Below are 16,079 nucleotides of genomic sequence, written 5' to 3'. Positions count from 1 at the left end.
TAAGTATCCTGAACGAGTAAATTTTCCTTTATGGTATTGAACCCGTCTTCGATATGAAAAGACAAAGTCCTAACCACCAGTAGAACAGAATTAGAAAAAAATTGTTCAAATTATATACTTATTTTCTATATGCAATTCAAGAATTAATATCTCAACAATTATCTCACTTGTGCTATGCTAAATCTCTAAGCTTTGTTTCAACATTTGAAGTTTAATTTTAGAGAGCCAACATCAGAAGACTGCACAAATGTTGCAGTCCTTAGTTTATGGACAGTTAATGATAACAGTGGATGTCGAAAATTTGAATGAGTTCCCATAGTACGTAGTAGACTAAATATGTAGGCACTAAGTCTATACACTAGGCTAATGGACCTATTAAATTCATAGTTTATGAGACTAAACATTCAAAATGTGAAATCAAGATTTTCAAGTGAGCTACAGTTGTATTTAGAAGGACAAACTTTGCGTTGGTTTTAACATCACCAAGACTTTGGGATAAGACAAGGGGTAAAAGACAACATAATAGCAAATCCAGAAGCACAAACCAAAGATTAATCCTCTATTTAAATAAAATTGTTAACTACTTAACTGTGAAGCCACGCTTTACTTAGCATAAGCACAAAGTAGCAGTCTGAGTAAGTAAATTTTCATCCTATAAAAAGCAATGATCTGATGCTCTCTAAAGCAGAACAGCTTTAAAGTTTTTCCTATAGAAGTCATTTCAATATTTAGCGAACATCATCAAGGAATGGAACTCCAATCCAATAGATCACTTGCATTACTCTCCATAGTGATTCTAGTACTAGCAGCTTCTTGTGATGCTGGTGGAATTGCTATTTACTGGGGTCAGAATGGAGGTGAAGGAACTCTGGCGGAAACCTGTGCCACGAAGAACTTTGACTTTGTCAACATAGCTTTTTTGCCAACCTTTGGAAATGGTCAACAACCAATGATAGATCTATCTGGTCATTGTAATCCAAATGTTGGTGAGTGTACCAAATTAAGCACAGATATAAAATCCTGCCAAGAGAAAGGAATTAAAGTGATTCTGTCAATTGGAGGCGGTGCTGGGAGCTACTATCTTGCTTCTGCTGATGATGCTAGGGAAGTTGCCACTTATCTTTGGAACAACTTCTTGGGGGGGCAATCGACAACACGTCCACTTGGTGATGCTGTTTTAGATGGAATAGACTTTGATATTGAAGGAGGAACCAATCTGTACTGGGATGTTCTTGCCAAGTCTCTTTCTGCCTATAGCAGTATGGGCAAGAAAGTTTACTTAACAGCAGCCCCTCAATGCCCATTCCCTGATGCTTGGATTGGAAACGCCTTAAAAACAGGCCTTTTCGACTATGTTTGGGTTCAATTCTATAACAACCCTCCTTGTCAATACAGTTCTAGTGATATTAGCAATCTTGAAGCTGCATGGGAACAGTGGACAGCAGATATCCCTGCCAAAAAGATTTTCCTCGGCTTGCCAGCCGCTCCTGCAGCCGCTGGCAGTGGATTCATCCCTGCTGATGACCTCACTTCTCAAGTTCTTCCATCAATAAAAAACTCTTCCAAGTATGGTGGTGTAATGTTATGGTCAAAATATTACGACGATCAAACCAATTATAGTTCTTCAATCAAGAGTGATGTCTGAAGTTTTGAGCTATACCTCATCCCTTATTTGTGATCAAGTATGTTATGTTAATATACATATATATGTAATATGATAGCAACTTGTCTCCTGTGTAATTATGCTCCAATTTATGTACCTAAAGGAAAATACATAGCCACTTCAAGTTTTTGCACTCTTCATGATCCATCAATGTAAAAGACATAAAAACAAGACAGAAAAGAGAAGAATATCATTCTAATTTAATACAGGAGCTCAAATCAAAAGGTAAAATAACTAATTAAGAATTCCATAGTTGTTTTGGGTTAACTAGGATGGGTCGGATTGTTAATGGTTGGGGCCACCTGGATCAATAAATCAGTGCCATATGTTTAAAACCTCACATGTGCCATCTCATAGTTCCGTTGAAAGGAGGGGCATTTTGAACTAAGAATTTAACGTTAAGGGCAATTGGGGTCCAATAGATGGAAGGAGAAGCATTTTTAACCTGAAAATTAACATTAAGAGCAATTTGGATCCAATAGATGGGATGAGGGCAAAATGTAAGCCATTTTCAGTATGTATGGGGCATTTTTACCCTTTTCCACAGATTATGTTGGTTCATTTCTCATATCTATTCCATTCTTTATGAAATGGATACATTGATGCACATCCATTAGTTGTTATCTCATAGACAAGATAAGATATAAGTTCTGAGGAAAAACAAAGCATTGCAATAATCCACATATTATGCTTGATTTCATGCTTCAACATATATTGTTTATTAATGACTAAGACCAACCGTCTTCTGATTTGAGATAGAACGGTGCAAGACATGCCTTATATACTAACAAATAATATTCATCTATGACTTAGTTCAAAAGATATCATGTTCTCAAACATAATGGCAGACCTCTTACCTATCATCACTGTTTGAAGTCCACAATTTTGACATTGCTTCATCATCGTGTTATGTACCGACATAAACTCCAGAAGCTGCACCGGTACAATCTACTAGACCTCTTACCTATCTCCTACCAATTTTTGTGCAATGAATGTTATAGTAATTTATCATCCTTAGCGCTCAGACTTCTTCTTTATCCCTCTCTTTGGTGAGTTCAGCTGAGTCTCATTGGAAGACGTTGACTATACTAACCAAAAAATGGATGTTTAATGGCTTGCATATGATGAGTAGAGAGAATTACAAGACAAGTTAATATCCCTCTTTCGGTCCATTTCTTCATTTCGACGTTGGTTTAAAGATATTAGTTATTATCTATGCCTACTTAATTGTACTCATCAAGTCCATTAGCAGTAAGTTACAGTTTAATGAACCTTTCAACTTAGATTTGCACCAAAAACTCCAGAATCATAACTATGTTTAGTTTGCTCCAACCAAAACCACCTAACCATCTTTAACTATTCATGCCATGAGTATTGTTACTTTATTCTGTCTAAGCAAGTAATATTTCTTATAACTGGAGGCAAAGAGAATTCTGTTTCTTATGAACTATTTTCATTGTTGAAGCTACTGGTCCATTTCATTGAAGAGATAGAATTTGGAAGAGGCACAGTTAACAAGGTTCACAGTTGTGGGCTAGTTTTATGTAAAAGGAAAAGCTTTGCCTTTGTTTTAACATCAAAAGATTTTGGGAGAAGACAAGGGGAAAGAGACAACATAATAATCCAGAAGCATAAACAAAAGATTGTTCATAGAATTTGAAAAAAACTGAGAACTACTTAACCGTGAAGCCACGCCTTTCTTAGCATAAGCACAAAGTAGAAGTCTGAGAAAACAAATTTCCCATCCTATAAAAGCAATGCTCTAGTGCTTATCTACCAGAATTCTAAAGCAGAACAGCTTTAAAGTTTTTCCTATAGAAGTCATTTCAATATTTAGCGAACATCATCAAGGAATGGAACTCCAATCCAATAGATCACTTGCATTACTCTCCATAGTGATTCTAGTACTAGCAGCTTCTTGTGATGCTGGTGGAATTGCTATTTACTGGGGTCAGAACGGAGGTGAAGGAACTCTGGCAGAAACCTGTGCCACGAAGAACTATGACTTTGTCAACATAGCTTTTTTGCCAACCTTTGGAAATGGTCAACAACCAATGATAGATCTATCTGGTCATTGTAATCCAAATGTTGGTGAGTGTACCAAATTAAGCACAGATATAAAATCCTGCCAAGCCAAAGGAATTAAAGTGATTCTGTCCATTGGAGGCGGTGCTGGGAGCTACTATCTTGCTTCTGCTGATGATGCTAGGGAAGTTGCCACTTATCTTTGGAACAACTTCTTGGGGGGACAATCGACAACACGTCCACTTGGTGATGCTGTTTTAGATGGAATAGACTTTGATATTGAAGGAGGAACCAATCTGTACTGGGATGTTCTTGCCAAGTCTCTTTCTGCATATAGCAGTATAGGCAAGAAAGTTTACTTAACAGCAGCCCCTCAGTGCCCATTTCCTGATGCTTGGATCGGAAACGCCTTAAAAACAGGCCTTTTCGACTATGTTTGGGTTCAATTCTATAACAACCCTCCTTGTCAATACAGTTCTAGTGATATTAGCAATCTTGAAGCTGCATGGGAACAGTGGACAGCAGATATCCCTGCCACAAAGATTTTCCTTGGATTGCCAGCAGCTCCTGCAGCCGCGGGAAGCGGATTCATCCCTGCTGATGACCTCACTTCCCAAGTTCTTCCTTCAATAAAAAACTCTTCCAAGTATGGTGGTGTGATGCTGTGGTCAAAATACTATGATGATCAAACCAATTATAGTTCTTCAATCAAGAGTGATGTCTGAAGTTCTGAGCTATATCTCAGTCCTTATCAGTTTACTACACATATATGATATGATGGTCTGTGTAATTATTATTCAATGTGTTATATCATGTATATCTAAAGGGAAATACATTGCCAATTAAAGATTGTGTAATAACTTGTGACTTTTAAGTTCTGTCCATAATCTATCTCATTGCTGCTGAACCTAACACATAAGACTATTTTTTGTCATTTTCTAAGGGTTTTTTTTCACTATCATGGTGAGAGAACATTCCATTTTGAATGATATTTGTATTTAGTGAGTGCGATTACAAATCACGTTGAATGTAATTTATAGGCAATTTTAACTAAGAGAAATTATATATGAATATGACTTATAAATCCGTATACTGAATACGATTTTAAAATTTTATTAATATTATTTGGTACGAAATATCATTTGCTATTATTACTTAATATTCATATGAGCTTGATTGGTATTCTTAAGATGAATGCGATCCGATCGAGGAAGAAAGTATAATCCCATTTTAATATTTGTGAACATTTTTTCAAGATATTTACGTTGAAAAAAAAAAGTCTTAACTACTAAAATATCTCCTTCATCCACCAATAGGAGAATTTTCTAGCGGATCCAACTCCATAACTATATTTCAATTATCCAATTGGAAAATATCTAACTAAATTCTTCCAAAATCTAATCTCCGATGGCCACTCTTTTACCGTCGCTGGAAATTTCATCATTCCCCGCCGGTCGCCTTCCTCTGAGGATTTCTTCTTACTTAAACCCTAGAAATGCTCAGAAGCTCACGGTTTCTAGGTGCGGAATTAGGGGTGCTAGGGTTAGGGTTTATTCGTATGTGAAGGATTTGGAGGAGTTTCCGTCTTTGAATTCAGAGAATAATTTGGGGTTTTACGCACAGTTCTCTGCTCATGTGCAGACTAGCACGTCGTTGTCGTCGTCGATTGAGGTGAACGAGGAAGAGGAGGAGGAGAAGCGGAATTACTATCTGAATACGGGTTATGCTATTCGGACTATCCGAGAGGAGTTTCCTTCCCTCTTCTATAAGGAGCTAAGCTTTGATATCTACAGGTTTGAGTTGTTAATTATCCATTTTTGTTGTGATTAGGTGTTGTTGATAATGATGTTATTTTTCTTTTTAAATATCCCTGATTTCTGACCTAATTCAGCTTATTTTAGTTGCGCAAACCTTAGCTACTCTCACGTCAATAGGTTGACAATTAGTATAAAAAAATAGTGTAATTATGATGAAACATGTGTACTGAAGCCAAAATGGGCATGAATGGAGTGGAATTGATACATCAGGTTCCTATAGCTGACCTTTACTATTTCGGAACTGATGCGTCAGTAGATTGATGCAGGTGATGATCTGGTTGTCTTGTTCTAGCAATAACACCAGATATGAGAAACAAAAAATTTGAGTTTTTTTAGATTTGGGTGAATTGCAGAAAGAATCATTAAGCTGTTTGAAAGTATCCACAGAACTTAAGGATGGTGAGATTATCTACCCCTTCTTTTTCAATTAAGGGATCTGTTACATTTGTTTGGGGAACTGGAACAAGGGAAAGAAACTTTTCTATGAAAAATGTGACCAAGAGTATTTGGAAAATGTCAATATTTTAAGATCCAAGTGAGAAGTGACTCAGAGTCTTAGACAACTATTAATGCAGGAGCATTTGCAGAAAGTAGACGCAAAAAATGTTCAGCGTTAAGTCGCCAAAGCAAAATAAAAGAAATAAGTTTTATTATTTAGAAGTAGCACCATAATTTACAGTTCTTCTTATTGGTTCAAATTGTAGTTTTCAAGTTTCAAGATCGAGCATAGGCAAATAATGAAAACTGAAATAGTCATCTCTTTTGAAACTCAAGCTCCCTATGAAAACAAGAATTTATATGAGAAGGGGAGAAGTAAACAGTCACTTTTCCCGTTTTAAGTCATTCATATGGTTCTTGTGGATTATCATTTTGATGGCTCTTTCCTTCTTATTTTGTTTGAAGATTTTAGATTGCGAGGATTGACTAATGGCTTAGTGGGTTAAAAGTGCTATTTTGATTTTTGGGATAGCTAATTGTGATTTGCTGCATACTGCAGTTCACTTTCAGTAATTGCAGCAAGAATCATTTAACTATTTGAAAGTATCCACAGAACTTAAGGATGGTGAGATTATCTACCCCTTCTTTTTCAATTAAGGGATCTGTTACATTTGTTTTTGAGGAGCCGGAACAAGGGAAAGAAACTTTTCTTTGAAAAATGTGACCAAGAGTACTTGGAAATTGTCAATATTTTAAGATCTAAGTGAGAAGTGACTCAGAGTCTTAGACAACTATTAATGGAGGAGCATTTGCCGAAAGTAGACGCAAAAAATGTTCAGCGTTAAGTCGCCAAAGCAAAAGAAAAGAAATAAGTTTTTTTTTTTATTTAGAAGTAGCACCATAATTTACAGTTCTTCTTATTGGTTCAAGTTGTAGTTTTCAAGTTTCAAGATCGAGCATAGGCAAATAATGAAAACTGAAATAGGCATATCTGTTGAAACTCAAGCTCCCTATGAAAACAAGAATTTATATGAGAAGTGGAGAAGCAAACAGTCACTTTTCCCGTTTTAAGTCATTCATATGGTTCTTGTGGATTAGCATTTTGATGGCTCTTTCCTTCTTATTTTGTTTGAAGATTTTAGATTGCGAGGATCGACTAATGGCTTAGTGGGTTAAAAATGCTATTTTGATTTTTGGGATAGCTAATTGTGATTTGCTGCATACTGCAGTTCACTTTCAGTAATTGTAGCAGTTGAAGTCAGTGCTTTAATTACAGAAGTCTTAAGGACTTTGGACTTCTGAACTGGGTTGCCTAAACTGAGTTTTCTAATTTTTTTTAATTTTTTTTTTGATAACTGAGAAATCCGTTTGTGACTCGCCCTTTGGACCAATCACAGCCTTCTAAACTCGGTGGATAATGGGCCCGCCCCTCTACCCTTCTCCACTTAAATACCGGGCTTCGCTTTGCATGGTGTGGGGCTTGAACCTACGACCTAAGCCACAAATCCTCCACCTTTTGCCACTTGAGCTAGCCTTGGGGGCAAACTGAGTTTTCTATTATATGAGCCATTTGGAACAATACACCTTGTGGCTTGTACACCGACTTTACTTTGTATATCTATAAAATCATTACTTCATCAAATGAATAAGATTAAAGATAATAAGATTGATAATTGAACCATTTGGGATATCCTTAGTTTCGTAGGGAGGATCATATAGATTCTAGTTGGATCATGACAAATAAGTGTTCTTCCAACACAAATTTGCAAACAAACAGATCATGGTAGTCCTTTCCCTGGAGATTATCGGGAATGGAATTGATCATGTTGGGTGAATTTTCATGTTGTAAGATCATGGCAGGTGAGCAATAGCTGCTTTGTCAAACAATTGTGGCTTCACACGTCTCGCTTCCATCCAGTAATCCACAAAGAGACTTCCTAGGGCTTGAAGTATCAAAAGAATGATCTCTTTCACATGTTCTATATTCTTCTTTTAAATTGACTTCCATCCAACTAGCTTGGGTTGAGCAGTTGTTCTCATTGTTGTTGATAGTCAGTGGGCAGGCTAGGTCCCTTTCTAGTAGTGTACTTCAGAGGTTACATAATTAGGATGTAATTACAACTTTAGATTATTATTATCTAGATGCTGTGGGAACAGTTTTAGGGAAAAATAATACAGTAAACTTGCGTCAATTAACCATGGTTAAGTGATAGAAGTGTGTGTAAACACATGCTATGTATTTATTAGTTTGGTGTAAACACCGGTGCGGGTAAGTTTTTACCCTTAATTATTTTGCTCCACCTCCTTGGATGCTGTATGAATTGCATATGCATGTAATTGTGCACATAATTTAGTTGTGAATTAATGCAAGTGTGATGACATTGTACCCAATTGTGACTTCAGTGAAATAACGTTTGAGGTGCTAATGGTGCTCTTTTGCGTTGTACAGGGATGATATTGTCTTCAAAGATCCAATCAACACGTTTACTGGCATTGATAATTATAAATCAATCTTCTGGGCCCTACGATTCCATGGCAGGATGTTATTTAGGACCTTGTGGATTGACATTGTTAGTGTTTGGCAGCCAGTGGAAAATATGATAATAGTTCGGTGGACTGTTCATGGCATTCCGCGTGTTCCATGGGAGAGCCACGGTCGGTTCGATGGTACTTCAGAGTATAAGCTTGATAAAGATGGGAAGATTTATGAGCACCGGGTTCACAACATTGCTCTGAATGCACCTCCAAAGTTCCATGTACTTGCTGTGCAGGAATTAATTGAATACATTGGCGGTGCCTCAACACCAAAGCCTACTTTCTTTGAAATCTCTTCCCCTACCTCGAGAAACATTGCTCCAGTATTGAAATTTCCATGGCTGAGGCGGCACCTGGGCTCAATTCTCGCCTCCATAAAGAGAAATGAGGAGGAACAATCAGACCACCAAACGTAGCAAGTGAAGTGCCCGAAAAATTTGGCGCATTTTTGCTCTAGATTCCAAAATCGAATAATCCATACATACAAGTATATAGGTACTAATATACTCCTGCAGGCAGAAGAACATATCTGGAGTTTTTTTTTTCTCTCTTCCAGGAAGTCATCTACTTCTCTCTACTGTATACTTCATTTGAGCTACAGCTACTGGCTTGTGTTTGTAAAACTCAGACTGTTGTACGTATGTGTATAGTATATAGCATACCATGTGGTTGCTTTCGCTTCGAAGTGTTTGCTCTGCATTTTGTGAAGTACTACTCATCCCTGTCAATTATATTACTACAACATGTCCTCTCTTTCTAGCCAATTTAAACTAAGGAATGACTGATTTGACACCCCATCCTCCTGGGGTCCCTTCACTGTTAGCCATATTTGGACACCCCAACTTCGATCAGAGACACCTAACAATTCACTGGCAGATGTAGAGCCCTGCATTTGCAAGTTGCAACTTATATATAGCACTCTAATTCTGCTCATAACAAGAGGTCAGTTCTGTTCATAACAGTCAAATTAAAGTAAAAGATAAATATTTCTGTATGGTTAATCTTGGTACTAAATTATTTACTTTTAGACTAATTTCAATGTTTGATTACCGAATAGTAGGTAATTATTAAGTGAGGCTTGCTCAAGTGGTTGAATATCTCACCATCAGTGATAGAGGGTAAGTGAGAACACTATTGATATTTCACCATCAGTGATAGAGGGTAAGTGAGAACACTATTGATCCTCCGGAAGGTTTGGGTGGAAAAAAAAAATAGTAGTACTTGTGTAACTAGCCCAAACAATAAATGGAATTGCGTAGCATGATTGTTTACATAAGTAGAAAAAAGGTTAGGTACCATTCTTAACATCAAAGCATTGACGTTTGACCAAAAAATTGGTTGTAATTTCTTTGGTGCTACGGAAGTCTAAAAAGCTATACAGAGAGCAAAAAACCAACAAATCAATCATGTCAAAATCCTAAACCATTAATGACTATATGAATTAGAGCTTAATGTAAAACATAATTTACACTCAAAATTACTTTAAAAATAAACGGAGATAAATCCTACACCGAGTATAGTATAGTCAATAATTTTAAAAAGAAAATGTTTAACATGGTTGAGTCAGTCAAATTACATTGCATTCAATGTTTCATTCAGAGTGATTAATAATTGAATTTAGGTGTATTAAATGTGAAGAAGGTTAGTTGAATGTCGGGGTGCTTTTAATGTTCCCATAAACTATAGGGGTGCTAATGATAATTCATTAAGTAGCTTCCCCATCTAGCTCATATGGGCATGTTAGCCATGTGGAGGTGCTCTAAAGACGAAAATGACATATTCCTCTTCACCTCATAAATAATAATATTCCATTGATTCATTCATCTTAAAATGCAATAATATTTGAAATACAGAGTCAAAGACCAAAGACAATCCATAAAAATAAAATAAAAATTAAACCTATTTAAAATCATATGAAAAGAGTTATTAATCAGTTTTGATATTAGAAATACTTAAAAGTTAATTATTTAAGCGCTCCAAACAATAAATTAAATTCGAACAAAGTCAAAGAGAAATTATTTTTATTGCTTTCCCAATTCTCGACTCTTTCTTTCTCTTGATTCCCATCGAGAATTTAAATCATTGGATCGTACTAATTTCATATGGATCAATACTTGGAAGCACACAAACTTATAATCAAGCAAATGTATAACAACTATCACCATACCAAGCAATAAAACAAAATCGTTATAACTATATTATCAGTTACTATTTACTAGCACATAAATAACTACGAATGACACTTCTCAGTTAACTAGTACTTCCTCCGTCCATCTTTACTTTTTAGTATATTAAAAATAGTTGTATACTTTTACTTGTTCAACTTGAAAAATCAAGAGAATAATTAACATTTTGTGTCTATTTTATTCTTGTTATTAAATATTAGAGTGTGTCAAGTCGAACACGAACAAGTAAAAGTAGACGGAAGAGAGTATTGATAATCAAGTACTAATTATATTAGATTGTATAATTAAACCTTCATAATTAATATTTGTAGTACTTATTATTTAATTTGGTGAAAAAGATGGTGATGATTTATTTTTTGAAATTGAGGTCAATGTCAAGGTGGGAGGAGCAACACAGTATCAGTTGAACCACCTTCTTATCTGCCTACAATAAATACGACGTCATTTTCACTTGCAATTAACTCCTTCAAAATTCCAGCAATAATAAACAATTCCCGGGATTGCTTCACTCACACACACACTCCTCGTAAATTCTCCTACCACCACCACATCCACCTTCCACCGCCGTGCCCTACCGGAACCCTCCTTTTCTTGACTCCTAATCCATCTCCAAACAATTATTCTTTCTGTAGTTACAACTTTTTTTAATATAAAATGTATATCCGTATGATTTGTTGATCCACTAATCTGGAAGGATTTTTTTTTTGTTTGTGGAGAATTTGTGCGATTTTTGGAAGAGAGGAGTTATGGAAGTAGAACAATTGAAGTTTGGAAATTCTCCGGCGATGACGTTTGATGAAGTGTCAATGGAGCGAAGCAAGAGTTTCGTTAAGGCATTACAGGTTTTCGCTACTTCTTTCTTAATCTCGTTTGCTAAATTCGACATCAGATCTGGTTATTGTTCAGTGATTGCTAGTATGATATTAGTTGTGTTGTAGCTTCGAATATTTTATCTATTTAAATAATAACGGTTGACTTTGCAATGTAAATTTTCTTCTGTGGTGCGAAAAGCTCAAACTATAAAATAAGTTGATGATAGCTCAGTTGATGGAGGATACTCTTTACAAGTTCAGATTACCTCAAATCTGACTGATTCAGGGTGTTCTTCGCTGTTTAGTTACTTGTATGTATCATGTGTAGAGACTTTTAGCTACAACCATATTGCAAAGCTTTGCTGGTTCAAAGTTAGGCTAAAAGATGAGGGTTGTGGTAGGTTGATGGCTAGTATTTCCTACAGCTATGGTCATCTTTTGAATTCATTGGGACATGTTAAACAATGGGCTTAAATAGATAGAATGGGTTCATAGAACTGGCAAACCAATTTTTTCTTTTTTAGGATTGAGGACTTTTTGGTTGATTGATATTGATACTATTCTGATAAGTAATTGATTGGTAGTCATAATATAGGTTAGCCCAATGCACTAAGCTCCTGCTATGCATGGGGTTCACAGAAGGGCCTGATCACATTGGGTCAATTGTATGCAGCCTTGCATTTTTGCTAGAGGCTGTTTCCATATTAACCATTTGTCAACCTTTGCAAGAACTTTGTTCTAACTCAATGATCACGTGTTGCCTGTCTCATGTCTCAGGAGCTCAAGAATTTGAGGCCGCAACTCTATTCTGCTGCAGAATATTGTGAAAAGTCTTATCTTCAAAATGAGCAGAAACAAATGTAAGAGTATTCCCATGAACATAATATTTTCCAGTCAATTTTTCATGCTTCTCCTTGGTTTTACAGAAGTCATAGCAAAAGTAGGTAGAAACAAATTATGTGCATAGGTTCTTTGATCCTTGGCTGTACGGGCTCTTTTAGCCTTCTCAGCAAGAATCTTTCCTATGCTTAGGGCAACCTCCAAAATGCTGGTAACTTTTATTCTTGGTCATGCTGCATTCTTTCGTTGCTACTTTGTGCTCACACTCTAGTACTACTTGTTTTCAGGGTTCTTGATAACCTGAAAGACTATGCTGTAAGAGCTCTTGTCAATGCTGTCGACCACCTGGGAACTGTTGCTTATAAGTTAACCGACTTGCTTGAGCAACAAACATTGGATGTCACAACCATGGAGCTAAAGGTCACTTGTCTTGATCAGGTACCTTCTGGAACTTTCCCTAATACAAATTGTCTATTTGAGAATTAAACAGGATAGAACGGAACTTAGCTTTTTTATTTCAGCGACTTCTGACATGCAAAACATACACTGAGAAAGAAGGCCTCAGGCAGCAACAGCTATTAGCCATCATCCCAAGGCATCACAAGCATTATATTTTGCCAAGTACAGCTACTTTTTAATCCTTATTGCATTTTTGTTAAAGCTCTTTCTGTTTTCTGCGGTTATGTCCTCATCCTTTTTGCCTGACTTGCGCACTTCTCTTTCTCCCTTGTCCTCATCCTTTTTGCCTGACTTGCGCACTTCTCTTTCTCCCTCCCCCTCTCTCTCTCCCTCTCTCATGATTGATGCACGATTAGATTCTGCTGGAAAGAAGGTGCACTTCAGCCCTCAAGTTAAGATGGATTCAAGGCAACATTTACAAGCAAGACCCCGCCTTTATCCTTCAGGTGGCCTGACTTCTTGATGATACTCTCTCGTTCTTGTATTCTCTTTGGCATTGTATCTCGTCGTTCTTATCATATTTCCTAAATTAGGTACTCCTGCTGCAAAAACTCTCTCTTGGCATCTGGCAACAGAAACCAAATCGACATTGAAAGGGAATTCACGTACTTTTATGAGGTTAGTGGTGCTATTGATGTTGAAGCTTTGAAAAGGAGATTACTATCATTTTCTCTGGATAATATTCTCAAATAATTTGTAGAGGTTGTAGAAAACTGATCTTTCTTTACATTTGCAGTCCTGAGGAAGCAAAAGTTTCTGAAAAAGCATCTGCCGCGTTCAACTTGTTAGGTATGTGAAGGTTCCATGTTTTCTTTCTCTTTCTGTAATGGTGTGTTAGACTCATGGCTTCTCACTGTCAATTTTCATTTGAGCAGATGAAGAGAATACCCGGAAGAAATCATATGCAGCCCGTCCTCCGTCACCCAATGTTGGTCCTGCATCAAGTCTAGCTATGCAAACATTGGGGGTCACACGGCAGGTAATGCCAAATGCATTAATTGGAAGAACAGTTCCAGATACTATCTGTATCTATCTCAAAATAAATATATTATGCTATCTGTTCTTTATATTACATGCTATCCGTCCCAAAACTGCACCAAGTGTGTTATATGAGAGGTGCTTATAGAATATCTTTATATAGCTGTCAATCCTGTTATCACACACATCAACTTGCCCATCTTTCACTGATAATTGATACTTCCTATAGTACTTAACAAGTGGTTTAGAAGAAACTGATGTTGATCCACTTCCTATACTTCCATAAGTAATAGAGGAAGATTGATAATGATCATAGTTGTCATTGCATAAATTTTGTGCTAGTAGTAACAAAATGTATCAATTTCAGCATTCTTTTTATCTTTCTGTTTACTTCGACTGTTATCTATTTTCTTACATATCAAGTGAGTGATCACATGTTACTCATCTAACATTGGCAATGCAATTAACAAAGGGGTCTAACCAAAATGTCTATGATGCTATAGGCAGCATGATCTTGAATGTTGAGCTCAAAGTTTGTTCAGAAAATTTTGCACCTACATAAGTAAATTCTCCTTTGAAGGCTCTTAAGCAGTGGTCAGAACTGATATTTATGTATGTGTTAAAATTTCTGGGTTTTCTCCAAACATTTGGTTTGGCTTGTTCCCCTTGTGGGGATATAGAGGGGACCAGGGATTTTGTTCTTTCTTTCTTTAGCTATTTAAATCTGTAATTTTGTTGGTTCTTCCTCCTTTTCATTTCCCTCGACAGCATTGCATGACAGGTGAACCCAGGGTTTAGAGGGGACCAGGGTTTTGTTTCATTTATCGTAGAGGTATCTGGATTTTAACCCAGGTTCATCCTTCCCCTTTTTTTAAAAGCATCACTTGAAGGGTGGAAAACTAAAACTAGAGAAAGAATATACAAATTATTTCATGAATATACATTTATCCTCACAGTTGTCATTTTTATTTACTTCCAGTCTGCGGTTTTCCTTTATTATCAAATAAGTATTTTTACCAACCAACAAACAATATGACCAATAATCTAAAAGATATGTGTGCTTGTTATACAATGTATTATTTTCTAGAGGAAGTTAATGGGCCGAACTTTTTCCACTTCACTATAACTTTTCTTTATCTACCTTGATATGTTTTCCGAATAGGAAATATAATTCAGTGGGAAGAGTATTAGACAACTTAGTGAATATATAGACGTGAGTATCATTGTTTAACATTGCTATCTGAGGATCATAAGATCATTGAAATATGAGCATCCATGTGATTTAGTCGAAGTCTTGCAATCTGTCAGTATACTTGTTAATCAATCAGACAACTTAACAATTAACAATATTTCAATTGGTTAGTTTTCTCTCCAAAAAAAAAAAAACTAATTCCAAGAGGTAAGTATGCACTTTTGCTGGAGAGAGCAATAACTTGTTTGGTATTGAAGTTGGTTTGTCTGCCATTTTGTTTCATCTCTTTTGAAGTAAATCATTTGTGAGCGCCTGCCTATATGCGTTGACAGTTTGCCTCTTCTCTTTTTGTGGTCTAATTTTATATATAAATATCTTGTATGTTCTGAAATTTTGGTTTGTATTGCATCATTAATCTTGGACCTTGTTTGGTCTTAAAGTTTGTTTGAAGTTACGTACTTTGCTCGTGGAGCATCTAATAGGACCAAACCGTGATTGCACATCTGAATTGCTTTCTTCTTTATGGCTAACTGAAATTTTGCCTTTGCAGGGTACCCTGGAGGGTAGCAAACCTCTAACACCATTCAGATCATTTGATAATCCAAGGCGGGATATTATCCGTGCACCTAATCGCAGCAGGAGTATGCTCTCGGCTTTCTTTGTCAAGCATAAGACAACTAAGTTGAAGACCAGTGCTGTGTCGTAATCTAGGCTAAAATGAGAGCAGGAGGTGCATCCATCTAACTTTCCATATGTAAAAGAGAAGTTGTACTAAGCCATCACCTGGAGAACACCTATTTGTAGGATCATTCACAAGTATCGCAATCATAGGCAATTTGTTTGGATTGAGAATCAATAAAGAGCAGTGTGTATATTTGTAAGGTAAAAAAGATGTTAATATCTGTCTTGTTGTAGAACAAATTGTTAGAAAAATAATTCTCTAGCTGCATTGTCCAGTATTCTTAAGCTGAGTGATCAATCCTCAACGGTTGCATATCACTCCCGTTTGGATAATCTCTTGTGGGAAAAATTCCGATGAGTTCTTTGAAAAACTTGTCCAGATAAAAATAACATAAAAACATATTTATATAGTTTTTATTATTTTCTCGAAAGCTTATGTATTTATTTAAATAG

The 16,079-nt window shown here is 36.3% G+C and overlaps 4 protein-coding genes across 4 annotated transcripts; all 4 read left to right on the top strand.

Moving 5' to 3' along the window:
• The first annotated feature begins 580 nt into the window (after positions 1-580).
• Positions 581-1,681, top strand: LOC125850610 (acidic endochitinase-like). Its single transcript, XM_049530477.1, has one exon. It carries the CDS (start codon positions 749-751, stop codon positions 1,643-1,645), a length of 897 nt encoding a protein of 298 aa, XP_049386434.1. The 5' UTR covers positions 581-748; the 3' UTR covers positions 1,646-1,681.
• A 1,764-nt stretch (positions 1,682-3,445) lies between these two features.
• Positions 3,446-4,413, top strand: LOC125850619 (hevamine-A-like). The gene has a single exon (XM_049530485.1). It carries the CDS (start codon positions 3,517-3,519, stop codon positions 4,411-4,413), a length of 897 nt encoding a protein of 298 aa, XP_049386442.1. The 5' UTR covers positions 3,446-3,516.
• A 547-nt stretch (positions 4,414-4,960) lies between these two features.
• On the top strand, positions 4,961-9,159 carry LOC125850631 (uncharacterized). The gene is made up of 2 exons (XM_049530497.1): positions 4,961-5,481; positions 8,393-9,159. Exons 1-2 carry the CDS (start codon positions 5,096-5,098, stop codon positions 8,892-8,894), a joined length of 888 nt encoding a protein of 295 aa, XP_049386454.1. The 5' UTR covers positions 4,961-5,095; the 3' UTR covers positions 8,895-9,159.
• Positions 9,160-11,045: 1,886 nt separating this feature from the next.
• LOC125850578 (protein ABIL1) lies at positions 11,046-15,957 on the top strand. Its single transcript, XM_049530455.1, has 9 exons — positions 11,046-11,506; positions 12,254-12,336; positions 12,604-12,754; positions 12,838-12,937; positions 13,132-13,221; positions 13,309-13,393; positions 13,512-13,564; positions 13,651-13,754; positions 15,496-15,957. The coding sequence occupies exons 1-9, from the start codon at positions 11,411-11,413 to the stop codon at positions 15,649-15,651; spliced, it is 918 nt and encodes a 305-aa protein (XP_049386412.1). The 5' UTR covers positions 11,046-11,410; the 3' UTR covers positions 15,652-15,957.
• Positions 15,958-16,079: the final 122 nt, after the last annotated feature.

The sequence above is a fragment of the Solanum stenotomum genome, chromosome 1 (genome assembly GCF_019186545.1).
Source record: "Solanum stenotomum isolate F172 chromosome 1, ASM1918654v1, whole genome shotgun sequence".
In the NCBI taxonomy this organism is placed as follows: domain Eukaryota; kingdom Viridiplantae; phylum Streptophyta; class Magnoliopsida; order Solanales; family Solanaceae; genus Solanum; species Solanum stenotomum.
This window is presented reverse-complemented; position numbering and strand designations above follow the sequence as displayed.

Coding starts and splice junctions, on each gene's coding strand:
- LOC125850619 (XM_049530485.1), top strand. CDS start 3,517: ATGGAACTCCAATCCAATAGATCACTTGCATTACTCTCCATAGTGATT.
- LOC125850631 (XM_049530497.1), top strand. CDS start 5,096: ATGGCCACTCTTTTACCGTCGCTGGAAATTTCATCATTCCCCGCCGGT. Junction 5,482..8,392: donor CTAAGCTTTGATATCTACAG/GTTTGAGTTGTT, acceptor TGCGTTGTACAG/GGATGATATTGTCTTCAAAG.
- LOC125850610 (XM_049530477.1), top strand. CDS start 749: ATGGAACTCCAATCCAATAGATCACTTGCATTACTCTCCATAGTGATT.
- LOC125850578 (XM_049530455.1), top strand. CDS start 11,411: ATGGAAGTAGAACAATTGAAGTTTGGAAATTCTCCGGCGATGACGTTT. Junction 12,755..12,837: donor AGGTCACTTGTCTTGATCAG/GTACCTTCTGGA, acceptor TTTTTATTTCAG/CGACTTCTGACATGCAAAAC. Junction 13,565..13,650: donor TGCCGCGTTCAACTTGTTAG/GTATGTGAAGGT, acceptor TCATTTGAGCAG/ATGAAGAGAATACCCGGAAG.